The 26,810-nt window shown below is 38.4% G+C and overlaps 1 protein-coding gene across 1 annotated transcript; it reads left to right on the top strand.

Annotated features, from left to right (window-relative positions):
- Nucleotides 1-8,147: 8,147 nt before the first annotated feature.
- Nucleotides 8,148-26,810, top strand: LOC120330992 (calpain-A-like). The gene is made up of 11 exons (XM_078110672.1): nucleotides 8,148-8,401; nucleotides 9,720-9,880; nucleotides 10,685-10,816; nucleotides 12,606-12,799; nucleotides 13,353-13,484; nucleotides 14,191-14,302; nucleotides 15,254-15,342; nucleotides 15,648-15,821; nucleotides 17,924-18,042; nucleotides 24,382-24,518; nucleotides 25,389-26,810. Exons 1-11 carry the CDS (start codon nucleotides 8,182-8,184, stop codon nucleotides 25,611-25,613), a joined length of 1,695 nt encoding a protein of 564 aa, XP_077966798.1. The 5' UTR covers nucleotides 8,148-8,181; the 3' UTR covers nucleotides 25,614-26,810.

Below are 26,810 nucleotides of genomic sequence, written 5' to 3'. Positions count from 1 at the left end.
AATGGGACGCAATGGGACGTATTAACGCCCACGGGCCGAGAAAATTGGTTGTCCGAAATTTTTGCAATAAGTGGTTTTCGGCAATAATGTCTTCAAAATTGGTAATATCGTGTCTGGCTTTTATTTTATTTCAATCTTTTTTATGTTGTTTATCTTACTATGAATTATCTGATAAGATGTAGAGAGAATGCGGGAAATCACCTAGCTTAAATTATCCTATATCGTAACTACAGTGGTGACGCAATGACAGAATATTACGCAGTTTTTGTTTGTTTTCGTCAGATAAATACTATCCCTAGAGTTTATAATTGCATATGAAATCACTTGTTTGAATTTGTTGCTGAAGTGGTCGCGACTCGCAAAGGAACGGGCTAACGCCTGGAAGACGAAATTAATTTGTTAGTTGCAACGAGGGTTTTGCATCTCGCTTTGATATTTGCCTGCACTGGCAAATACTATCTTACGTTCATCGTAAGCGCGTCATATCTTACGTTACGTCTATTTACCGCTCGCGCATTCGATGGCGTAATCTGTACAGACGGGGTATCGCAACAAAGAAAATCAATATCGCTCTGTTTTTAGGATTCACTTGAAGCTTATGAAGGTATAGGAAGCCAATTTCGTTTGAATTTGATCCTGAAGTGGCCTTGAATCGCGAGGGACGTGCTAACGCCAACGGGTCGGGATTAATTAGGCTTCCCGGTGCTTGTCAGCAGGGAACCTATTGTATTCCTGTGTTTTATTATTATTATTATTTATTTATTATTATTATTTTTTCAAATTGGTCCTACAAACTTGAAATTCACCTCAAATGTGCAGAAGTTCTCAGCTAGCAATAAAATGCAAATTTTGCAATTTTTTTTTTACGCGGGAAGCCTGTTAAAGCTGCACGCAGCTCTAGTTTGTTGATTGTGATTATTGCAATAAGGTGTTTTCGTCTTGTGTTGACATTTGCCGGCAATAATGTCATAAAAATAGGTAATATCCTGTTATCTGGCTTCTATTTTATTTCGTTTTGTCACGTTGTTTATCTTTCTATCAATTTTTACTGATTTTTTAGCGTAACTGTCTGGTGCGTCATATCTTACGTTCCGTCAATTTAACGATCGCGCAATCGATGACGTAATTTGTACAGACGGGGCATCGCAACAAAGAGAAAATCGATAAAGTTTTGTTTTTAGAATACACTTGGAGTTTAGAAAGCCATGAGAGAAGCCAATTTCGTTTGAAATTTGATTCTGAAGGGGTCTCCAATCGCTTTGATATTTGCAAGAACTAGTGCCAAAGCAATCGATGTCAGAGCAAAATTATGATCCTATTGTATGATTCTGCGTGCGTTTGGTTAGGTCCGATACGTTTTTATGTCTAGGTTGCTTCCCTGATTAGAGGATCAGTGTTAGATAGATGATAGATGTAATTGTCTGACGGCGAGTATCTCACATTCTCTCAATTTAATGATTGCGTAATGGATGGCGCAATCTATACGGGCGAGATATTAAAACAAAGAAAAGCGATGTCGCTTTGTTTTTGGAACACACTTGAAGTTTGGAAAGATAATTTGAATCTCGCTTTGATATTTTCCAGCACTGGTGCCAAAGCAAATGATGTCACAGCAAATTTATGATCCTATTGTATTATTCCGCGTACGCTTGGTTTGGTCCGATAGTTTTTTTTTATGTCTTGGTAATTGTCTGACGCTGAGTATCTTACGTTCCCTCAATTTATTGATCGCGTAATGGATGACGTAATCCATACGGGCAAGATATTGTTTTGTTTTCAGAATACACTTGGAGTTTAGAAAACCTTGAGAGGCCACTTTCGTTGGAAACTTGTTTCGCCTACGAGGCGAATTAATTTTTAGATGAAAAGAAGATTTTGCATCTATCTCTAATATTTGCTAGTACTGGCAAATTGTCTGACGCCTTATATCCTACGTTCCGTCAACACTCACGCACAGCATCAACTTTTCTGCGTTTACTTGTCATTTGTCTAATTATAATAAAATTATTTGCTCGTCAAACGAGTTATTGTGAATATTATACTTGTTAGATTATAATATAGTTTAGTCTACACATGTCTCACAATAAATCACAAATAAATCTGTTACGTAAAGAATATAATCGTCAAAACAGCTGTTTTGCTATCATAATTCAGTGAAGCGTCGCGGGCCGGATTATATTACTCCGCGGGCCGGATCCAGCGCGCGGGCCGTAGGTTGCCGACCCCTGGGCCATAATGGATGAGGCAATCTATACGGGCGAGAGATTGAAACAATAAAATCGATGTCGCTCTGTTTTTAGAACACACTTGAAGTTTAGAAAGAGCTAAAGGGACCACTTTCGTTTGAAATTTGATTCTGAAGTGGCCGTGAATCGCGAGGGACAAACGCCTGAAGGACGTAATCAATTTGTTAATTGTAATAACGAGGTTGCGCCTCGCGCTATCTGGTAATCGCGGGTTTCAGGTTCAGTATGTGTATCAATTTGGAGGTAACTAATTTTGTTCGCCTACTTTACATCAAGTTGTGTAAAGGGACTGAAGCCTATGGACAGGGGATTGTTTACTTGACTAACACAGACAGTCACCGAACTCGTAATAGAACTAAAATAAGGAAAATCGGAATAAAATTATGTCCTAACCCTAACCTGATACACACACGAGAGTACCGGTTTCAGTGTCTTGAAAAATTTGGTCTCGCGTTGTATTTATATTCTAACATAGAGTTTTTGGTCCTGTTATCTTACCCGTTACTTTTGTGATCTGTTTATCTTGATTTCCTCTATGTTAAGATAGGAATATTTTGTACAAAGCCCCCGCCCAAAAAACACCCCCGCCAACGCGCAAAATAGGAAAATTATTAATTATCCAGTTCGGGTTAAGGTTAGGAATACGGCGCTGGAAATTCAAATTTTCAAATCATTCCTAAACCAACCAACATGATTACTAATTTGTTATGTTAAAACATGGCGCCGTTTCTTTTTCTCAAATTTCACATTTTAACATCAGTGGCTGGGGCTATGTAAAAATATCCCAGGATATTACCCATTCTTTGCCTGTTTTCATCAGTGTGCGGCGCGGCGGTGTGGCTCAACGGGCTAAGCGTTAGGAATACGCTCGCCACCGCACCTCTAATTACTCTGCGTGGGTTCGCAGGTTCGAATCCCATGCAGGGATGGTTATGTGCGAGAGGATTGCTGGACTCCTCGCCGTCGTTGGGTGGTTCACGTAACCGCTGGTCGGTTACGGCTTCCTCCACCACCAAGTCAGTCCATGCTTCCGAAAAAAAAAAAAAATACAGTAAAAAACTAATCCCATACCCGACTTGGAATGGTAACCGGACGAAAGGCCGTGGTTCGCCATATGGATAAGCCGTCTTATCGGCTTTCCTCTCCCCCGGGATAAATATGTAAATCCTGTCTATCTATCTATCAGATATTTTTTTCGCCCGCTATTGCTATTGTGGAGCCGAAACAAACGCACTTACGCACTTCGTCGGCCGACTAATGATTATTAGCTAATCAAGATTGTTTTTTATGGCGTTATAGTTCTTTTGGTATATATTTAAATCTATAAAAGTAATTTTATGAAGGGAAACTTCAAAAGAGGGGCTAATGATCCAAAATAAAGCATTAGGTGCGGTCCGAATCGAATACCCGAAATGCCCGGATTCGGACGGCGGCCGCTAGTTGAGTAGCCCTGACGTAATTTATACGAGCAAGATATTGAAACCAAAAGAAATCGATATCGTTTTGTTTTTAGAACACACTTGAAGTTTAGAAAGGTATAAGAGGCCACTTTCATTTGAATTTGATTCTGAAGTGGTCGTAACTCGCAAAGGGACGTGCTAACGGCTACGGGTAGGAATTAATTTGCTAATTGCAGGAATGAGAACATTTCGCGCTTCGTGTTAGCTGATATTTGCTGGCTTCAGTGTAAGTTTAAAACAAATTTTAGCCTGTTATCGCCCCACCACTACATTTGTGATATATGTGCTTTGATTTGTTTACCTCGGGCTCGGTTACGACACTATTACCGCTATCTTCACCGCTTCAGTCAAGTTCAGGGTCGTGCCTTTAGTCAGTGTGGTCATTTGTAAACACTCAGGTGTTTCCCCATTAAGCATGAAATTCTAACTGGACATTTTATGTTTGAAAAGGCGCTCAAGTGGATAGGAATACATATGATTTTTGCTTTTGTCGTTGCGTTAAATCTTGCGCCATTTTGTCCAGTACCTTTACTACTGCAAGACTAAGCGATAGCCGCATCATCTTCTATTGCCTTCCCCGCTAGTTTTTGTGTGTGGTCCAGCTAGAATAGATGACTGGAGTTGGCTACATGGCCCGCCGACAATAAATTTTGCACAGCCCTGGTCTAGCGTCAGATAGAACTCGGTTATATTCTGTCATCGCCCCGCCGCTACATTCGTGATATGTTTGTTATGTTTACCTCAGGCCAGGTTACAATACTATGATCGTTACCTTTGGCGTTTAGATCTAGTTTTAAATAGTTTTCGTTTGCAGAACTTTTTACCAATTTTGCATGTATTGCTATTCAAAGTAGTTGAACTGTATATGCCGAAATGCCACGGAAAAATGTTTTTGTTAGTATACTCTCGCAGGAGCGTAGCCAGCAATTTTGAAAGGGAGGGGGGGGGGGGGGGGGGTACGCCCCTTAATCTCAGCAATGTACTCTCGCTATAGAAGTTTCCCGGAAAGCTTTAGGATATCCACCAACTCTCCGTCTTTAGGTCAGATGAAAGTCGGCCGATCGTGGCCATCAAATGCGTTTTCGGAACAAAACATAAAAGTTTTAAAATCAACAGGTGGCAATTAAATTAATTGCTTTCTATTGCAAGGATATAGAATGTCGTAAATAGAACGATGCACTTGTGTTAAAAGCGTTTTATAGACATTGAAAATATTACCTCAGTCCATGCAGGCCTATTACTTATTGAACATTTCTTGGCACGATAGCACGACGGAATTCTTGCAACGCGACGCAGCCTACACTTAATAATAGCCAAGAGATGTGACAAGGGATCGTGCGACAAACTGGATAGGATAGGACTTCCTTATTTATTCCCCCTTTCAGATGCATGACTTTGATGGTAGAGGAAGCTGTAACCGACCAGCGTCTACGTTAATCATCCTATGGCGGCCAGGAGTCCAGCAATCCTCTGGCATATAGTTATTTTAAAGGGATTCGAACCTAGGACCCACGCAGGGTAATCAGAGGTGCGCGGTGGCGAGCGCACTAATAACACTTAGCACGAATGAAAGGTTTGTACTCATTAGTGAGGCATATATTGACATTGTTCAGCCTTCGCTTTAAGCAGTTCATTATACTTCTAGGTATTTAATATTTAGTTAATTCACTTCGTTTGAGATTTCAAATAAATTTCGGCGATAGGGGTCATTAAATTAATATGAAATGGTACATAAAAGTGTTAACACCGACAAGTGGTAATTAAAAGGAGATACGCGTGAAATATATCGTAAAGGTACTAGCCCTAGTAAAATAAAATTAATTAGTCTTTTCATGCAAGGATTGTGTTGTTCGGAGTAACGGTAATTTTATATTCAATATAAATGGCTATATATAGGTAGGCTATAGCACGCAATCAGAGAGCAATGGCTTACTAGCAGTGGAGTGGTAGCGTTACACACGAGGGTGGGTACCTCCGTAATCTGTGTAACAGGTTAGGGTTGGGCCATAATTTTGTTCCGATTTTCCTTATTTTAGTTCAATTACGAGTTCGGGGACTGTCTGTGTTAGCCAAGTGAATATACCCCTTGTCCATTGTTTCAGTCCCTTTACACAACTTGATGTAAAGTAGACCAACAAAATTAGTTGCCTCCATATTGGTACACACACTTCTGGAACGTCCAAGAATGTGGGGTTTGAAGTCAGAAAAAAGGCCTTGACTGGCAAAGCATTCTCAATACTCAATTATTGACAAAGGCTCGCGTAGGTCAAAATTAGGTTTTCTTAAATTTTTTACACCACGGTAATCCGGTAACCAAACACAGAGTAATTACGTTAGACGACTTCCGGACATAGCACAGTAAACATACGTTACAACTATTCGGCATCGATTGATGTCCTCGGAACACTATCTAAATTGATATACGCATTCATGGAGAGCGGTACTTTTATGTTTATGTAGGGATATATATAGTACGTGAACATAGAACGACGACTCAGAACCAGATGGTAGCGTTATATGTAAGGATGTGAAGTCTGAAATTGTAGCCAAAGTATAATAGGAATTTTCGATTTCTAATGGTGGAATTCAAGGTCAAAATTCCCGACGAAAACCAGAATATATTAACTTGATTAAGCACTCTCAATAGATAACTCGAACCCACTTTAAAACACTATTTCTGGCGCGGTAAACAATAACCAGGGAAAGGACTGATTTGTTTAAATGCAGGGGTATGGAGTCGAGTTCAGAGCCGAAGTACGATAGGAATTGCGAATTTGTCGGGGTCGACATTCCAGTCTTTCAATGGTGGTATTCGAAATCAAACCAATTTATTACACCATTGAGAACCACGATAAACCGGTAATCAGGGAACAGAGTAATTATGTTAGGCGATTTGGTATATTATAAAATGGGAACTCGAGTTGACCTAAGTCGTCACACCATTGCGACCACGGTAAAACGGTATCCAGAGCACAGAGTATTTATATTGGCAATTTGTTTTAGTTGTGAGTTGAAGTTAACCCGATTAATTTACTGGGCACGGTAAAACGGTAACCAGACACAGAGTAATTACGTTGGACGACTTCCGGACATAGCACAGTAAACATACGGTACGACTTCAATCGGAATCGACTGATGTTCCTGTTCCTCTGATGTTGTGAGTACGGTAACCCGATAATCAGAATACTGAGTAATTACCGTATGTCGGCGCTTGCGATTTCTTGTGGTTGGGAACTAAAGTTGATTCAATTTAATGAACCATTGCGCACACGGTAAACCGGTAACCGTGGCGCAGAGTAATTACGCTAGGCTGCTTCCAGACATAGCACAGTAAACATTCGTTACAACCAATCGGCATCGATTTATGTTTTATGAACACTATCTAAATTGATATACGAGGTCACTTACGGTGAGCGGTGCTTTTATGTCTTTGTATATATATAAAGCACGTAAACATAGAGGTAGATGGCTTAGTAGCAGATGGTACTGTTACATTACATAGAGGCGTGGTCAATTAGAAAAAAGGTTGCGTGGTTTCGGTAAACCGGAAACCAGGACACAGAGTGATTATGTTGGGCTATTTGGTATATCATAAAATGGGAAGTAGAGTAGACCTAAGTCATCGCACCATTGCGACCACGGTGAAACGGAAGCATAGAGAGATGGCTTAATAGCTGACGGTAGTTAGCATTGTGTACAGGAGCTGCGAAGGCGCAGTCTGGAGTCAGAGCCGAAGCAATAATTTCAAATTTTTCGGGACGGGAATTTCAGACGTCCAATGGAGGAAATCGAAATTTTCGACAGAAACTGAAAAAGCGTCAAAAAGACAAAGCATTCTTAATAGGCAGTTTATGTCGTTTTCTACGGGACAAAGTTTTTGTGGTTAAAATTTAGTTTTCTCGAGTCGCCACCCGTATCCAATTCATCACTCCATTGTGACCACGGTAAACTGGTAACCATACACAGAGTAATAACGTTAGACGATTTCCGGACATAGCACATTAAACATATGTTACAACTCTAATCGGCTTCGTTTGATGTTTCCGGAACACTATCTAATTCTAAGTTGCACTTAGAACAAGCAGTACTTTTATGTCTGTGTATAGAGGTATATATAGTGCAGGTAGCTAGCAGTTAGAGCAGGAGTGGGAAGGTTTGTGACGTAAGAAGTTACATTTTATAAACAAAATTTTATATACAGCGTCACAAAAGTAGAAAACGATAAGTCTCGTGCCAAAACTAAAATTTTTTGTTTGGCTGTGGCAGCATCAGGCCGGCCAGATTGAATTACGCAACGGTCCTGATTTGACCCGCGAGCCGTAGTTTGCTCATGTCAGAATTAAAGCATTAGATCTAATCATGTTTGCGTAGCAGTTACAATACTTCGATGCATACTTTCTCAGCAAAGTTGTAAATTCAAATATCCTTTTTAATTTTTCAGTTCCATATTATACTAGATTATACTAGATTGCATTATGGGTAATATTAGTTCTTCCGAAGAGGATGACGTCAGACCTGCCCCACGACCCCGGCCGAGACCGGAACCGGAAGAGCCAATACCAGATGGCGGGCTTGATTTTCACGAAAAACCGGTTGTGGCGCCACCTCCGCCAGAGGAAAGAACGGACCCTAATATCATTGAAAACTTGGATCAACCCTTAGATGACGATAAATTCAAGATGGGAGTGACCACGATAAGTTTGTAGCGGAGGCTCTAGTCTGGCGATTGCTAACCGGGGGCCCGTTGCCGCCAAAGAAGACCACCTAACAGTTGGAGGGGGGGGGGGGGGTACAATGCTGGGCTCAAACTGATCGTCAATAGTTATGGCTCGTGCCTACCGTTCGGGGGGGTTTTAGCTCGGATCTCCCGAAGTATGTGCATCAAGATGGCGCACAACCTGATAACCCTAACCTGGTACACATACTATGTTCAGGTTGTGCGTCATCTTGGTTCACATACTTCGGGAGCACCTTTAGCACGCTGTTTATCATTCCCGTGGTATTTGTAGTGTTATTTTATTTGATGGATTCCAAATCCCATTATGTTCAAATAATTCACGCTCAACAAATGGAAACACCCCATTAAATAATCTTATCAAAAAATGTAACTAGGAAGAACGAGCAATTTTCTTGTGAAGTGAGAAGTAAATTAAGTTTTGCGCTTGGCTTTGTGGCCTCCCTCTAACTGCTTTGTGACCCACTTTGAGGGCCACGGACTCCTGGTTAAGAATCACTGCTCTATTTGTTTATTCCCAGGTATATTATAGTGCAGGGCTACTCAACTGGCGGACCGTGGTCCGAATCCGGACCTTTTGAGTATTTGATTCGGACCGCACCTAATTCTTCATTTTGAATCATTAGCCCCACATTTAAAGTTTCATTTTACAAAATGACCTCTATTGTTTTGAATATATGTGAAATGAAGGATAAACAATCTTGATTATCATGTATCATTATCCGGTCGAGGAAGTGCGCGTTTACGGTTGCCGAAATATAATTTCAGGAAACATCGGACCCAAATAATTTTGAAGTTTTGTATGTGGATCTTCGGTTAAAATAGTTGAGTAGCCCTGTTATAGTGTATTGCACTGCGGTCGGGTCGCTGTACAAGTTTCACTTAGACGCAGCGAGATACTGGGTGGGGAAAAAATCAGGTTTTTAAAATATGTATGTAGCCTGCCAAAATTATCACGCTTTCGCTTCACAACTAGAGATATTAAACGTTGGGTCGTTGACGTCGTTGGGTTCTCCTGAAGTATGCGTACCAAGATGGCGGACACTTGAACGTAGGCCCTACTTTTGGGCACAAATCACTTGGCTAGTCCCCGAACTCGTAATATAACTAAAATAGAGAAAATGCAATAAAATTATGCCCTAACCCTAACCTGATACACATACTACATTCCGGTGTCCGCCATCTTGGTACGCATATTTCAGAGGAACCCGTCGTTTTGTGTGATAAATAAACCATTTTATTTGCGCCCGGATTAACAAAAAATTATATTTGTGCAGAACTACGAAGAGTTCCGCGACACAATACTGAAAAAGAGTCGAGACGAAGGAAAGCAATATGTCTTCCGCGACACGAATTTTCCCGCTGAAAAAGAATCGTTGTATTTCAGCCAACGAGGATCGTCAAAATGGAAAAGAATAACTGAATGGAAAAGGCCTTATGTAAGTGAGACATTGATACCGTTAACACTAGTGGCGTAATTTTATTTTTTAAATTTCATGCCCCCTACTTCTGTAAATGTAGTATTACGTAACTTTTCTGTGTTTATATGACGTCATATATTCGTGGTATGCCACGTCACATTAAAAAATTTTGTCAAGTAGTAATCGAATAGTAATTGATTATGCTTGGTCGGCATAAATATGGTAACCACGAAACCGCATTTCGTCTCTCCCCACTTTTTTTCCTCGTGTATTTAAACCTAATTTTCTTTTTCCTAGAATAAATTTTATATCCCATCTACTGATCTACACACTTTATACGCACCTATCAGCTTTTCTCTCATCGGGATAAAATAGCATAAGATAGGTTTCATATATTTATCCCGGGGAGAAAGGAAAGCCGATAAGACGGCTCAATCATATGGCGAACCTTGGCCTTTTGTCCTGTTACCAGTCCAAGTCGGGTATGGGCTTAGTTAGTCAGTTATTAGTTTGACTTGATGGTGGAAAAGCCGTAATTGACCACCGGTTACGGTGGCGAGGAGTCCAGCAATTCTCTCGCACATTTCACGGGATTCGAACCTGATAGCTCACTCATGGTGATCAGAGATGACGTGGCGAGCGTATTCCTAACACGATGTGCCAAATCACCGAGGCGCCAAACCGTGAGCCTAATATGAAAATCTTTTATTGCCCCACCGCGAAAGACTTAATAGTACACTGTCTAGTGTTCTGCTCTCTCGAAATAAAAATGGCAACTCTATTCAACTCACCCAAAATAACTCATTATTCTTTCACTTTTAGGACTTGACAGAGAATCCTCATCTCCTCAAAGACGGCATAACCAGCGATGACATCATACAAGGATCCCTGGGCAACTGCTGGTGGCTTTCGTCTGTTGCGGCGATTTCTAGGAAACCCAAGTATATGCACAGGGTAAGTGTCTCTCGCCTGAAAGAAGGCTTTGGACAACAGACACTATTTTTTTGAAAGAATCTTTTCTGGTATTGCTAACAAATTTCGTTGTAAGCGCTAAGCTAGCTATCGCGAAAGATGTTTTACTTGCATCTTCACCAGGAACAAGGTTTCAGCCGAGCAGTTATTTATACCGCCACAACTAGGTCATTCAACAAGCGGTTTTGCGTGGTAATAAAATATATAATATTCCATATAATAAAATAGTTCTTACGATTTCCATCCAACATGCCTCAGTAGGCTATAACCACGAGCTTGGGTCGCTACCGACAACGAGCTTCATCCTATTTTTGCTTATTCATATTAATAGGCATTTTCTGTTACGATTCATGAACGCACAGTTGAATACCATGAGGACGGGTTTACTATTACTCTGGTGATATTTTGTGATTTGTTTTTCTTCTAATTTTGAGTGATTAAATTCGTATAATTTTATCGTCATTCCCTCTAAAACTTCAGCCAACAGGTGTCGCTGACCCGCTGACTGTCACAGTCTTTCGCGACCCTTCATCAATTGCCATGAATCTCTCATTTGTATTAATTTCCTATGTGTATAATTACATTTTTTTATGATTGCCAATAATTTTTGTATTGATTCTTGCTTGATAGAAATAAAATATCTGGATCTGAATCTAAATCAGCGATAAGTGAGAAGTTACAATATTTCTTATTCAGTATTGTTCGCTCAATTTAAAATGCCCTCGGTAAGGCGTGGCGTAACCTTTTTATACATACATTATATGCTATAGGAAATATTTGGTCCTATCTGCGTGTAACGCCAAATGTTCGTATGTTGTAAATATGCACAATCGAATCCAAATACCGGTTCCCGTACATTTGAACCCACGACAATTGCACCTGCATATATTTTGGAATTTTTTTTGTTTTGCGGATATTTGAACCCATACTAACCCTAACCTATGGATTTTAGCGCCCGCATATAGATTGAACCCGCGGATATACACATGGGTTCCAATGTACGGTCACCCAAATAACAGATAACGGAAAACACTTAAAACCTTAACGCAAGTATATGTGATGAAACCAAATTTCTAACTAACAAAAAAACGATGAATACGAGCAACACTGAGCGAGGGAAATATGTCATAAAGGAAACGAATTAGAGCAACGACCTTGTTTCAGGCAAATAACATGCACTGTTAACAATATGAGTTGAAAATATTGAAACGCACAGTAACTATCCTTATGTACTCGCTACATCCGTTCCCAAATAGGATTTGCTAAGTGTGCCCCGAAAATCAACAGAATTGTGTTGAACATAACTAATATAGGATTGAATATATTACATATTGTATTTATTATAAATGTTCATTGATTTTTTTCCTTGAGGAAGTTTGGGACCGTTACCCAGGGGTGGCCAACCCTTTTTCGGTCGCGATCGACTGTTCGGTAATAAAGTTGTTAACCATAAACCAATGAATGCTGAATAGACAGATAACTACATACACGCATACACAAAATTCCACTGCTGCCAATAAGCTCTGTTCTGGGGGCGCATCTTATAATGAATTTAAAACTTTGTATTGTTTATGTTCTATTTAATTTTATAGTATATGTATAGTACTTGGAGTAAATTTAAATTCACGTGACACCAGTGTTGGCCACCCCTGCTTTACGCCATAGGATTTAATTTCTTCTGCGCATACCACACAGTGGATAGACAATGCAAACATAGGTAACACGGCCATCGCGCACACCAAAAAATTACAAAATCTTCTTTGTCTTTCAGGTCGTACCAACTAACCAAGCGATGACTGGCGACGATTACGTAGGAATGTTTCACTTCCGGTTTTGGAGATTTGGTTCCTGGGTTGAGGTCATAGTTGACGATCGTTTACCAGTAATTCAGAACCGACTGGCGTTTGGCAGGTCAAGCTCGAAAGACGAGTTTTGGCTGTCGTTGCTAGAGAAGGCTTATGCAAAGTAAGTATTTGATCAGAATTTCTTTTAAAATGTCGTGCCACACTTGTCCCACTTGTACTTAGCCTATTCACCACTTATCTTGCCACGGTTGACAAGTAGGAGATGAATTTTTTCTTGAAATTTTACTCCAAAACAGACATTTTCATTGTCTAAAAATTTTTTCAAAGCAATGTTGCGCGCTATTTCCGAGTTGGAGTTGAGTGAGAGTCGAAATTTTTGGTCAAACTGTATTCATTTGGTACTCCCGTAGTGTGTGTACTAGGCTAGGGTTAGACCATAATTTTATTCCGATTTTCTTTATTTTAGTTCTATTACGAGTTCGGGGAATTTCTGTGTTAGCCAAGTGAATATACACCCTGCCTTTAGGTTTCAGTTCCTTTATACAACTTGATGTAAAGAAGACAAACAAAATTAGTTACCTCCATATTGGCACATACATTTTTGAAGAGCCATTCATTTTTTCGATTGGCTTGAAGTTTGTAGTCAGTTGTATTTGTAAATCTATTCCGGCACCTCAGCCTGAGTATAATTGTATAATTTTCTTTTTTTACAGACTTCATGGTTCTTACGAGGCGATTGAAGGCGGATTTAGTCAAGACGGACTTGAAGACCTAACTGGAGGAATGGCTGTATCGTTTGATTTGGGAGATAAAACACCTGGACATTTATTCAGAAGCTTAGTCAAGTAGGTCCAGTGTATTTTGACAAATCAATGGAAATGAGCAATGCGATGGCCTAAAGCAGTGGGGCTCCGCGAGTTATTCGTTCACTTATTAAAATACTGACTTGGTTAATTTTGTAACTGTCCGAAAAAGCAATAACGGCATTCGACAATAGTAGTGTGGAAATGTGGCAACAAGTCGGTAGTTCAAATACGATCTATAAGTCTATATATCTATAAGTTCTATCTATCAAATCTATAAGTTCCAATGAACAACAATGTGTTTTTTACTCTTATAAATTCATTGGGTGCTCCCGTAGTATGTGAACCAAGATGGCGGACAACGGAACGTAGTATGTGTACCAGGAAAGATTAGGCAATAATTTCAAGTACAAATACTACGGGAGTCACTTGGCTGCTCCCCTGACTCGTAATAGAACTAAAATAGGGAAAATTGGAATAAAATTATGACTTAACCCTAACCTGGTACACATATTATAGTCCGGTGTCTGTCATCTTGGTTCGCATACTAAAAAGGGGGGTCATTCATTGTGGAGTTCCGTATATAATATTCAGCCTCCTCAAGTCACCACAAGTTCGAGTACGCCTAGCTAGAATATAACATGATTGAATGCCACATTCATTCTCTATTATACGGACACATTCGACGCCATCCAATCTGAATCGAACCATTTGATTTTATATCTCAAACGTTTTCTATATCTTTCAGGGCATTCCAGAACAACTCATTTGCATGCTGCTCTATCAAAGGCTCCGCCGAGCGTGAGGATTCCAGGGGACTCGTCAGCGCTCATGCCTACACCATCACAGGAGCGACAAGGGTAAATGTGACCATATTTTTTTATGTGAAGTAATAGTGTGATAGCGAGGCGCTCCCGAAGTATGTGCACCAAGATGGCGCACGACCTGACAACCTTAACCTGGTACACATATTTTGTTCAGGTTGTGCGCCATCTTGGTGCACATACTTCGGGAGCTCCGATAGCGAATCGATTAGAACAGCGTTTCTCAAACTGTGTTCCGCGGAATACTGCTGTTCCGCGAGTTTCTTCGTAGTGTTCTGCAGACCAGAGATCGAAATTACGACTCAATTGGTTGCCATGGTAATCTCGGCCATACTTCGGCGACTCTAGGTTGTAAATTTGTCTCCCAGAAGAAGTCAGTTTTCAGTAAATCATATTCAATAAGATGTAAAAATTCATGTCTCACTGCAAATGCCGCAAAATTGCAAATATGCCTTTTTTATAAACTTATACTTGGGTTGTTTTTCTTCTTTTCTTCTATTATTATATGATTTTAGTGAAGTTGCGTTTGCTGCGAATTTTTTCAATAATTCAAAATATGTTCACCATAACGACTGTTGCATAGTCAATGTTTGTAGCAAATGTAGTTATTTTTTTTACACTGAACCAGTAACAGCGCTTTAGGTGTCGCTTCTTGAAGACGTAATAAGGTCCCTCGCGACTCCTGTCGCACAAATATCATTATTATCATATTTATTTCCTGTGATAATTTTTTGCGCATTTGATGTTTTTGTGACGACAAATAAATGATTGATTGATTGATTGCAATTCCCAGAAAAATTGGGGTGTGGAGAGGGTGGGTCGGATATGGCCACACAGACCCTCCTGATTTCGTATATGTAGAGATGTCGTTTGATTTCGGGTTTTCAGTTTATTTATTTATTTCTGGTTATCTCTTGTATTATTACCATGCAATTCAGGCAGTAAGTTGCACCATAGATAATATTCCTCTATTTTTTTTCTTTCTAGATTCCGTTCCGAGGAAAAAAAGTCAAGTTGGTGAGAATTCGCAATCCTTGGGGAAACGATGTGGAATGGAACCAAGCCTGGAGTGATGGGTATGCTGCATTGTGTATTTTCAAATAAATCAAACATATTCCTGTACTCTCGTAGTATGTGTACCAGGTTAGGACTAGAGCACAATTTTTTCCGTTTTCCCCTATTTTAGTTCTATTACAAGTTCAGGGACTTTTGTGTTAGACAAGTGAATATACGCCCTGCCCAAGAGTTTAATTCTTTTTATACACAACTTGATGTAAAGTAGGCGAACAAAATAAGTTACCTCCCTATTGGTACACATACTTCTGAAGCGTCAAAAAAGTTTCGAATATTGTTTTACATTTCAACACTTAATTCTATCCAGGTCTTATCTATGGGATGAGGTGGACCGAGTCACAAAAGACCGGATCGGATATGCAGACAAGGACAATGGAGAATGGTTGATGGATTTCTACGATTTCAAAAAGTATTTCGCTGACTGTACAATCTGCACGATGGGACCGGATTTTGACAGCGATGGTGCTGCTACCGGAGACAGGTTAGAGACTCCTCTAGTAATCTGTTGTTAGTGCACTATGCGTGCTTTCTTGTATTTTAATATGTATCTTTGCCTATATTCTGTACTTTAGAAGTGTGCCAGTGTAGGGTACGTAGTATTTCCCTGTTTCGAGACTGGACTTTCGGTACTCCCGATGTATGTGAACCAAGATGGCAGACACCGGAACGTAGTATGTGTACCAGGTTAGGGCTAGGCCATAATTTTATTCCAATTTTCATTATTTTAGTTCCATTACGAATTCGGGGACTAGCCAAGTGACTCCCGTAGTATTTGAACCTGGTACACATACTACGTTCTTGGTTCACATACTTCGGGAGCACCTGGCTTTCTTTTAATTGTCTGTTCCACATTGTATAATAATAACGAGTAGATTGCTAGGTTGTGTGATATAATCTTAAGCTAAAAACGACAGTGTTAAAATCAATACAAAACGGTAATATAACTTAACTCGTCGAGATTTGATTGAGGTAGCAGCTTGCTTGGGTCGGTCGTCGAAGTGCGCGTCATCCAAGAATTCCAAGTGTCTAGCTCTATACGCCCAAAAAATCAAATCGGGCGACCAATCAACGGCAACGTTCCCTCTAAGCTGCGCAGCTACGCGACCGCGCAGATGGCCGAAAATCCCCGCGCAGTACTTTCGTTCTGCCACGCACAACAAGTACTACAATGTTTAAAATGTTGTGTTGTTTTCTATTTTTTCTAAATTTTCCGCGCAGACCTTTTTTTTTTGAGCTCACGTTAACTTTTATTCCGCGCAACTAAGCAAACTATTAGAGGGAACGTTGATCAACGGCCCACACGACCCGGGCCTAGGTGTCGCTATACTACGTCATCTTTCTTATTAGTAGAACGCACTGCTATATCCGTATAATTCGACAATAATTCGTATAAAATTGGCAATTTTGAAATTCGGTTTTTATATAGATTTCTAAACGAAAAATTACAAATGGAAATAAAGCTCATTATTCGTTACTTTTAATAGTGCATCAGATTTACTTTCTGGGGTTAATAGAGTTTCATATGGCGTAGAACAGGGCTACTCAACTGGCGGACCGCGGTCCGAATCCGGACCTTTCGAGTATTGGATTTGGACCGCACCTAACTATTTATTTTGGATCATTAGCCCCACTTTTTGAATTTCCTATTATAAAATGACTTTCATAGTTTTGAATATATACGAAAAGAAATATAACACCATAATAAACAATTTTAATTTGCTACTAATCATTAGTCGGTCGAGGAAGTGCTCGTTTAAGGATGCCGAAATATCATTTCTGGAAAGACCGGACCCAAATAATTTTGAAGTTTTGTTTGCGGACCTTCGATAAAAATAGTTGCGTATCCCTGGCGTAGAACACATGTTCTCAAAGTGCTCTATACGGATGCACGCGGCTCCGTGAGCTATTCGTTTACTTATTAAAATACTGACTTGGCTAATTTTGTTATTGTCCCAAATAGCAATAACAGCAATATTGAACTTTGTAAACGGTAGCGTAGAAATGTGGCAACAAGGTGGTAACTCATATATGACATTATCTAGAAGTCCATATTTATAATTTTCATTTAATAAATTTATTGTTGGACTCCGTAAATAATATTTAACCCTCTCACGGACTGCAGTACACAAAAAGTTTGAGAATCCCTGCGACCTAATAGTGTTGACATTGTGACTCAAAAAATGATGCTCCAATCCCGTGCCCGCCATTTCTCTACGGGTAAAGTGGTAAAGAAGACATATCTGAGGAAAGATACGGGCGATCACTAATAAGCAATACGTAGAATTACATCGGTGCATTTCACGCCAGTAATATACTTTGATTTAAATTTTTTGTTCAATTCTAGCTAGTCTCCTCCGAAAATGAAAAGCCCACATACATTTTTCTGTCGCATATCTGTAAAAAACTTATGCATCGCCTTTGCAATATGCTTTTTATTAATACATTGTGGGTGAAGACTGTTGCCTTATGAGTGATATTATTGCATCGTGGGTAAATAATTGTATTGTGGGTAATTTATTGCATTGTGGGTGACATTATTCCATTATGGGTAAATTTTCTCAGTAATGTTTTTTCTCATTTTAGTTGGTTTCTATCTAAAATCAAAGGCAAATGGATCAAGGGTTATTCTGCCGGTGGTTGCAGGAACGAAGTCGACAAGTATGCCACCAATCCGCAATATTATATGGAGTTACGGGAACCAGGTAAGACATTATTGTTTTTTGAAGGAGATGAAAGTTCGTAATGCGTTGATTAGGATAGGATTTACATATTTATCTCGAGCAGAGGAAAGCCTATAAGAAGGCTTGACCGTATGGCGGAGTTAGGCTTCTCGTTCGGTTACCAGTCCATGTCGGGGGCTCCCGAAGTATGCGAACCAAGATGGCGGACATCGGAATGTAATATGTGTACTAGGTTAGGGTTAGGCCATAATTTTAGGTATAAATACTACGGGAGGCTCTTGGCTAGTCTTCGAACTGATAATAGGACTAAAATAAGGAAAATTGGAAAAAAATTATCGCCTAACCCTAACCTGTTACCCTTGTTACGTTCCGATGTCCGCCATCTTGGTTCGCATACTTCGGGAGCACCCCATGTCGGTTATGGGATTAGTTAGTTAGTTGTTTCCGGAAGTATGGTCTTGATGATGGAGGAAGCCGTAACTAGGGAAGTAAGTTTCAGAATTTCGAATCGAAGCGATTCGAATCAACATCAATTCGAAACGATTCGAAGCAATTTAAGAAAAAAGGGCTTGATTCTATTTAAAAAACAATTTAATAGATACCACAAGGCAACTGCACGACACAGCGACGCTACAGTTATATCGACCAAAAGCGTTTATTATCCTTGCGTTTACAGCTTTTCAAAGCCGTGACACTCCCAGAGTCGTTATATTTCATTTTGGCTGCAGCTTTCGACGGACCAGTGTTTCCGCTCAATTTTGTTCCACTACTTAAAATGTTACAAAGTTTCACAAATATTTTGAACGTTTCTTCAAATTATCTACATAATATTATTATAATAAAACATCATTGCTTCATACCTTATTAGAAACATGTATGTGTGCGCAGTGTTCACTATTAGCGCACTTTTTTGCGAAAATTGCGAAACACTTTCGCAACTTTTTTTAGGGACTGCGAAATAGCACTTTTTTCCGATTTTGAAGAGAAATAGCACTTTTTTCCGATTTTGAATGGATTAAAAATTCAAAGTTAACAAATATTTTCGAGTATTAAGTTGACAAATGAGTAACATACTAGTACTTTTGTAACTCAATTCTGCATATCATAACGATATTTACCGGAATTCTAACCTATGAGATGCAGACATAGGAGATAAAGCTTTTGCATTAAGCGCAAAATTCTTGTTTATAATATGATTATTATACAAGCACTGATTCCGCTTCTCCCGCAAAAAACGCTCCCCGGGCGTTTCTTTGAAGGAGAGTGGTCATGTGACTATCAATGATATCGATGAATTCAAAATGACTATAAAAGTGTTAGTAACGTGTTATAGTCACTTTGGATGAATTGTGACCAAACTGCACGATTTTCAAATCAGACGAAACTTTTAGCAGCATGTCACAGATTTGCAAAATCAACAAATTCACAAAATACCGTTAAGTGCCATTTTATTGTAATCACAATGTTGAAAGGACGTGGCATTTTCCGGAATTTTGCGATATTTACAACTATTTCTCATTGATATGCGAGGACCGGTGGGCAAAATTCAATATTTTTTTGAATCGAATATTTATAGGAGTACCGAATAAACGTGGTGGAAACATTAAAAAATCGGCAACAAAGCCTTTTTACTGGTTAATTCCGTTATAATCGCTAATTGTTCTTGTCACCGATCGTTTTGGCGGCGATATCTAGGTTTTGGGTAACCTATATTCCCGCCTATATCTATATTGATTTGAAATAGTGATTGAATAATTCGGCTATAAAGGCATTTCTGCGTGGTCATAAGACGAGATGACGTTAATGAACAGCCCTTCTTTTACAGGATATTTTACGTATGCGACTTAATGCTAAAAAAATTGGGCTCGGGTGCTTTTTTTTTCGAGTGCTCGAGTGCCTAATAGAGGTCAGGCGCTAATTGTAACTAATTCCCTCAAGTTTCAACGTGTTTTCAACAAAACAATACCCCGGCGATAATTATAGCTGAAATGTTACCGAGCAATTCACAATTTTATTTATGGAATTTGCAAATTCACCAGTTTCTTGACGATTTTGATATTGTCACGGCCTAATTATTAGTGCAAAAAATACTCCCCTTCTTCCGCGGCGGTTTGACGGGTTCTTTGTTCCATTCTTTAGAAAGTTCTGACACGGGGATATAGAATACTGAATCGGGAGGGTTGAATCCCTGTCCACTTACTGGTTATTTTCCGTTTTAAAATGCGTGAAACATTCTCTATTTTAAATTAAATGACGTTTCGCGGGCTAGAGTTCTCCCCGAAAATGATGTGTTCCAGACGTTAGTTAGACGATAGATAAAACATTAGATTAATAATTTTCGTGACGCCCCGTTTTCGAAAATACAAAGTTATATCGTAAAAAATTACACCCGGTATCCGAAAATACAGTTGTATCTCGAAAAATGTGTTTTGTTACATTTAAAATAAAACATTTTTGGGATTAATTTAGATCATATTTTACTTTTCACGACACCCGTTTCCGAAAATACAAGGTTATATGGCGAAAATGTGTTTTGTTACATTTAAAATAAAACATTTTTGCGATTAATTTAGATCATAATTTACTTTTCAGGACACCCGTTTTCGAAAATACAAGGTTATATCGCAAAATGTGTTTTGTTACATTTAAAATAAAACATATTTGCGATTAATTTAGATCAAATTTTACCTTTCACGGCAACCCGTTTCCGAAAATACAAAGTTATACCACAAAAAAATGCGTTTTGGTACATTTATTTTGCATTCCCAATAAAATACATATTTTCCCTAATTAAGATCGTCGATGAATCTGTTCCTGTCGTTCAAGCTCGACACACGTTTGGACGAGTGTGGGGTGGTTTTTTGGTCGACGATAAATTAAAAAGTTGCCACACGTTATTTGTATAACGATAATAACTGAAAATTAAGGTTTTATAATAGAAGTGAATTTGTCTCAAGATGGTATTTCACGATTCCGGCCCACAGAAAATAAACACGCTGACAGGCTTGGTTATAATTGATATTCGTTTAATTTATTTTACGCTATTAATAAACGCGCCACACCAATTGCGACCATATAAATTGCAGTCGCATCGGTATGGACTGTATGTTTTTGGCGCTCTCACATTTATAATAATTTTCAACAAAACAAAGCCCCGACGGTCATTAAAACTGAATTCGTTACCGAATAATTCACAATTTTATTTAAGGAATTTGCAATTTCAAGATCTCACTTGACGATTTTGATGATGTCATGCCGTAATTATTACTGCTTAAATGCCTCAAAATACAACAAATGTAATCATTTTCGACGATAACAGGCGCAACAATTCGTAAACGAACCGTTATAACGAAATTCGCGATTGATTTTACCTTTCTCTTGTTTACAATTTTAACATCCCGCCGGCCATGTATGGTCGAATAAAATGTTCACATATTCGAAACATGACCCGGCCAAGGATGGAAGGGATTCCTAAAAAGCTAATAGAAAGTACATACGCGAGGGTATGATATTAATATTGAGAATATTTGTGAGCATATCACAGGACGGAAATATTTCGCACCCTGCTGTTTGTTGGCAGAACAACGATACGCTAAAGTTAATTGATCGAATACAGGGAAGTATTTATTTATCATCTCACTTGCGAACATCGAGGTTTTGGCGGAATTGTACGATCATGTTGTCTTTCTTAAATAATAACTTTTTCAATAAATGTTCATTTTACTTTTGCGTCTTTATTATATGTCGGGTTTTCATTTATTTTAAATTCGAAATTGTCCGAAATACTCCAACAGGTGTATAGGTACAATAATAATAGTACTTACCAGGGAAGTTTAATACACACGATGTGTAAAGGGCGTCGTAACTCCCGTTTATTAATTATAATTTTTTTTACATTCTGCTTAAAAAACAACGGCAGTCATCTCACGTAAATCTCGCGACCAAATCTTTTTTGTTTTGTATGGCATCGTCTTGGCGACGAATTTATTGCCGACTGAATTTTAATTGTGTTTTAGGATAAGTTATTTTCTGTTTGTTGGTTTCTAAACTTTACAAACTTGGGTAGCAATTACTATTAATGTGAGATTTGTGCATATGAACGATTGAATATCGCGACTGGATGTCCGATATCTGAGAAGGCGTAATTCTCTTTCAACATTAATTTTCAGGATATCAGCGTTCAGGATATCAAAGAGTGCTATTTATGAATGCTGAAAGTACATGACATTACTAAACATTTTGCCAATATATGATGTTTTCTGCCCGATTTAAACTAACTCGCACGCAAACCAAGGCATGTCGACATTTAAAAATTACTTGTCTTTGGGTAAGCTCTGAAATAGTATAATATAAATGTAAATGAGAAATTAGGTCACGCTAGCTCACGAAACGGGAGGATTTTCAAAGTGATGTTGTGTAATATTTCGGAGAAAAAAGTTTGAAAGGAAAGTAGGTCAACCTATCTCCTAAAGCAGGGGAGTATCGTGTGTAATATTTCGGAGGGAACGTAGGTTAACTTATCTTTTAAAACAGCGGGTGGCGACTTTCAAAGTGGTTCAAAATCACAAATTAATAAGTATCAGATTAGGTTTAGGGATAAATCGAAAAGTTGAATTTCCAGCGCACCTAACCCTAATTAGTTGATTGCTACTTATATTTGGGGGGAGGGGTTGCGGGGATTATTTTGCACGGGATTTGTACAAACGATCCACCCTGTAACTAATATGGTTTCCAGCCTGCCTCGTGTCTGTTAGATGGAAGGAGTAACAAGTGTGAAAGTCTTTGCTGTTTACGCGAGTAAGGACACTGTGATACATTGCATGAAAGTTTTGTCCGCGGCAGGTGTTAGCAGATGTCATTTCGTTGCGATGAATTCGCTTGTTTTAATTAAACATGAATTCGCTTAAAGGGAACTGGGTTAACGAAAAGGCTCCTCCTTAATTTATAATATTAACCGGAGGAGCGCTTTTTCGAGTATCTATGCCGTTTTAAATGGGTTATATGAAAAGCTAGGGCACCTAACTTGTTAAAATCGGCAAAAGCACTTTCGCACTTTTTTTTTCGACTGCGAAACACTTTCGCACTCATAATTTGCTTAGAGTTAACACTGGTGTGCGATGCTTCCCTCTTTATTATTACTTCTTTTGAAATCATGGCGCCTAACGGTACTAACTAGTGATTATAATTTGGATGAATTTTGAAGGTCAATTTTAGAAGAAACAATCGCTGTACACTCGGTAATATTTGCAAACATAATTGTATATGAATAAAATTAGTAACTGAGTATACCTTTATGTAACAAAAAATAAATCTCAGCTGTAATATATTTGGTAGTTGATACATCCATGCAGTGTGTTTTTTTAGTAACTTTCTTAATTCTTCAAGCTCATTATTGTTATTTTATCAAAATTTATACTATATTTCTTCCAAATTTATGAAAGTTAACGATAATATGTTAATATTCTAAATAGAATCAGATTCGGAAATATTCGAATCGGAACATTGTGATTCGAAATTCGATTTGAAAAAAATATATTTGAAACTTATTTCCCAAGCCGTAACCGACCAGCGGTTACAAAACTGTGACGTTCATTCATCACAATTAATCTTCAAGGTTTTGGCCCGCGAAGGCACTAAGAGTGGTCAGAGGTTGTAGGACAATTTTTATAACGATTAATACGATTGTCGGCCTTCACAGGACGTTAAATAAATTTAATTAATTAAATTTCGTTAAATGTCCATGTTATCATGGTTTCTTATTTCAGTTTGTCCGCAAAAGTTTCTACTATATTACCGCACATTGCGACAAGATTGTCACACATCAGCTTTATTGGTTTATTAATATTGTTAGACACGAAATGTATCGTTCTGTTATTTTGTTGTTGTTGATCGCCTTTTTTGTATTTCTTTTCTCATTAACTACTGAACCAATTAATTTGAAATTTTCAGAGGTTAAAAATTGCAAGAAGGCTATTGCTTTTATTTGTTTCTAAATTTGCTGTGAGATCTGATATTTCATCTGAAATGCGCGGTATAGATTTCAATTTGGGGGAGCACGTTTTATGACACCGTGACATTGTTTTTATGACACCGTGAATATAGTTCTATGACATCGTGACAATGTTTTTATGACATCGTGACAATGTTTTTATGACATCGTGACAATGTTTTTACGACATCGTGATAATGTTTTTATGACACCGTGACAGTTTTTTTATGACATCGTGACACTGCTTTTATGACACCGTGTCAATGTTTTTATGACATCGTGATAATATTTTTGTGACACCGTGACAATATTTTTATGACATCGTTGACTTCGTGTCCATATATTTGAGCATCGCTCTCTTGTTATTTCAGACGATTTCGATCCCACCCGAGATGACCCGGCAAACGAGGGCAAATGCTCAATAGTGCTTGGCCTAATGCAGGAGTACAGAAGAGTTGGGCGGGAAGACGGACTCGAGAATCTTTACATTGGGATCAATATATACAGGGTGAGTGATGATTTTTATTTTTTCAACTTGCCTTTTTAAGTGTCTACCATGGCAAGTAGAAATTTCACAACCCTTTGAGGACTCCTGGCTACGCCAATGCCTAGGAGTACTTTTTCCTCCAACCTATATATATCTGAAAATTTGGTATTCCTGAAGAAGTATGCGCACCAAGATGTCGCACAACCTGAACCCTTCCTTTGTACACAACATGATTCAGGTTGTGCGCCATCTTGGTGCGCATACTTCAGGAGGTCCGAAAATTGTAATAACCAAGTTAGTCGTACAATCGGAGGGCAAATGTAGGTTCCATTACAAAAAATTGCTATGGTTGATGCAGAAACATTATTTTTTTCGAATTTCAAAAAAAAAAAAATCGACCCTCAATTCCCAAAGCTACGCCCACTATGATAGAAATGGAATTTGAACCCGCGATTTTAACTCTCGCTGCTATCATAGTGAAGTCTGGCGCTTCAACCTAGTGTTATTCAACCTCTTCCGTAAAGTGCAACCCCAACGAAACAACCCAGAGACTTTAAGAACCCCTGTGCTATTGTAATTGCAAATAAATATTATCTTCAAAGTTTTATTAGTGTTGGAAAACATGATAAGTATTTGATTATATTTAAACAATATACAGTACTCCCGGAGTATGCGCACCAAGATGTCGCACAACTTGAACCCTAATCTGGTTCTAATCTGAGTTCAGGTTGTGTGTCATATTGGTGCGCATACTTCAGGAGGTCCCTATATACATATATTAAAGTTTGAATGGAAACTTGCAGAAATAGGAATTCGGACTGAAAACAACACCTTTAACCGCCCTTTTCTCATGATATCATCATCAACTTATGATTCTTTTCTTTCAAATAGCTGAGCGGCAATCCCGGCCGTCGTCTTCCGACTAACCACTTCCGGTATAACCGTGACCTCGTTAACTCCGGTTCCTACATCGATAAGAGAGAAGTTAGCATAACCACTGAACTGGAACCGGGTCATTATGTCGTCATACCCTCGACTTTTCACCCAGACAAAGTCTCTACTTTTCTGCTGAGAATCTTCACAGAGAAGCGAATCGATCTGGAAGAATTACATTGAGAACAAAAAAGACGCGAAAAATTTGGATTTTTGTGATTTAATTGCGCCGAAGGCGCGTAAAAACTTTGTTAAATGTTTATCTTTGACCTATACGGCTTCAAGCGACCAAAAAACCTCGAAATTTAATTTGTTTTTTTAAGGCAATTGAAATGAATGGTCGAAATATTTGGAATCAATTACTTTCATATTTGGCTTGTTTTTGTTGGCGTTCCTTATAAGGTTGAAAGGTCAAGCAGAGATGTTCTAAACAAATCAAACATTTAAAATTAAATATATTTTAATTTTTATTTTCTTGATTTTAGGAATAATTTAGAAATTTTATTCAAAAATTATCAGTTTGTTTAATTGAGGTCTCGCAGTAGAACGGAAACCTCCTCGTTAAATCTACTTTGAATCCTATGTGTTCTACGAACATGACACATAGGTGGAAGGTGCAAACAATACGACAAATGAATTTAATCCTCCCCTTGGGTATTCCCCAGTTTGGTATGATAATTAACATACCTGCATTGACTTTGACCAATCACAAGGAATCAATGCTTGTCACGGCTTTTTGTGAATAATTACTTTAAATTCTTCTGTAACTGTAATATAATCAATAAGTAGTGAATTATATAGCAATCATTGCGTCATTAGTGACATCACTTTGATTACCTCACACCTTAGTTATGCTTTGTCACAATTGATAGTTTAATTTTCCTGATCATGCGATCAGAATATAATCAATGAGAAGCGAACAAAATTCCAATCACTACGTCATATGTGACGTCAATTTTTACGTCACTCTTATATTTTATATTAAAGTTATCAAATTCTACCACATTCGCCAATGAATTATGAAGTAAATTCCAATCATTACGTCATTGATGACGTCACTTTGATTGCGTCACATTCAATCACATTTTATCCCAATTAACACTTTGATTTTTCAAATTATCACGAAGGTAATTCCAATCATTACGTCTTTAGTGACGTCACTTTTTATTCACATGACTTTAATTTTATTCTGCCTTTTTTCATTTTGTATCTCTGCACTATTTATTATTTCTAGAAATTATTATTATTAGAATCGTACTTTTGCGGCTTGTTGCAATTTTTGTGTTTTTGCAAAAAACTTCAGGTTATTTGAAATCTAGTTTCAATCGAAAATTTTAACCCGTTTCGCACTTTTTTCTGGAATAAATGATTATACTCTTC

This window comes from Styela clava, chromosome 3 (assembly GCF_964204865.1).
Source record: "Styela clava chromosome 3, kaStyClav1.hap1.2, whole genome shotgun sequence".
In the NCBI taxonomy this organism is placed as follows: Eukaryota; Metazoa; Chordata; class Ascidiacea; order Stolidobranchia; family Styelidae; genus Styela; species Styela clava.
This window is presented reverse-complemented; position numbering and strand designations above follow the sequence as displayed.

What these genes read in the sequence shown, in the direction of transcription:
- LOC120330992 (XM_078110672.1), top strand. Translation starts at nt 8,182, where the DNA reads ATGGGTAATATTAGTTCTTCCGAAGAGGATGACGTCAGACCTGCCCCA. An exon ending in TTATTCAGAAGCTTAGTCAA is followed by an intron (nt 13,485 to 14,190) that starts GTAGGTCCAGTG and finishes TATATCTTTCAG; the next exon opens with GGCATTCCAGAACAACTCAT. An exon ending in CCATCACAGGAGCGACAAGG is followed by an intron (nt 14,303 to 15,253) that starts GTAAATGTGACC and finishes TTTTCTTTCTAG; the next exon opens with ATTCCGTTCCGAGGAAAAAA.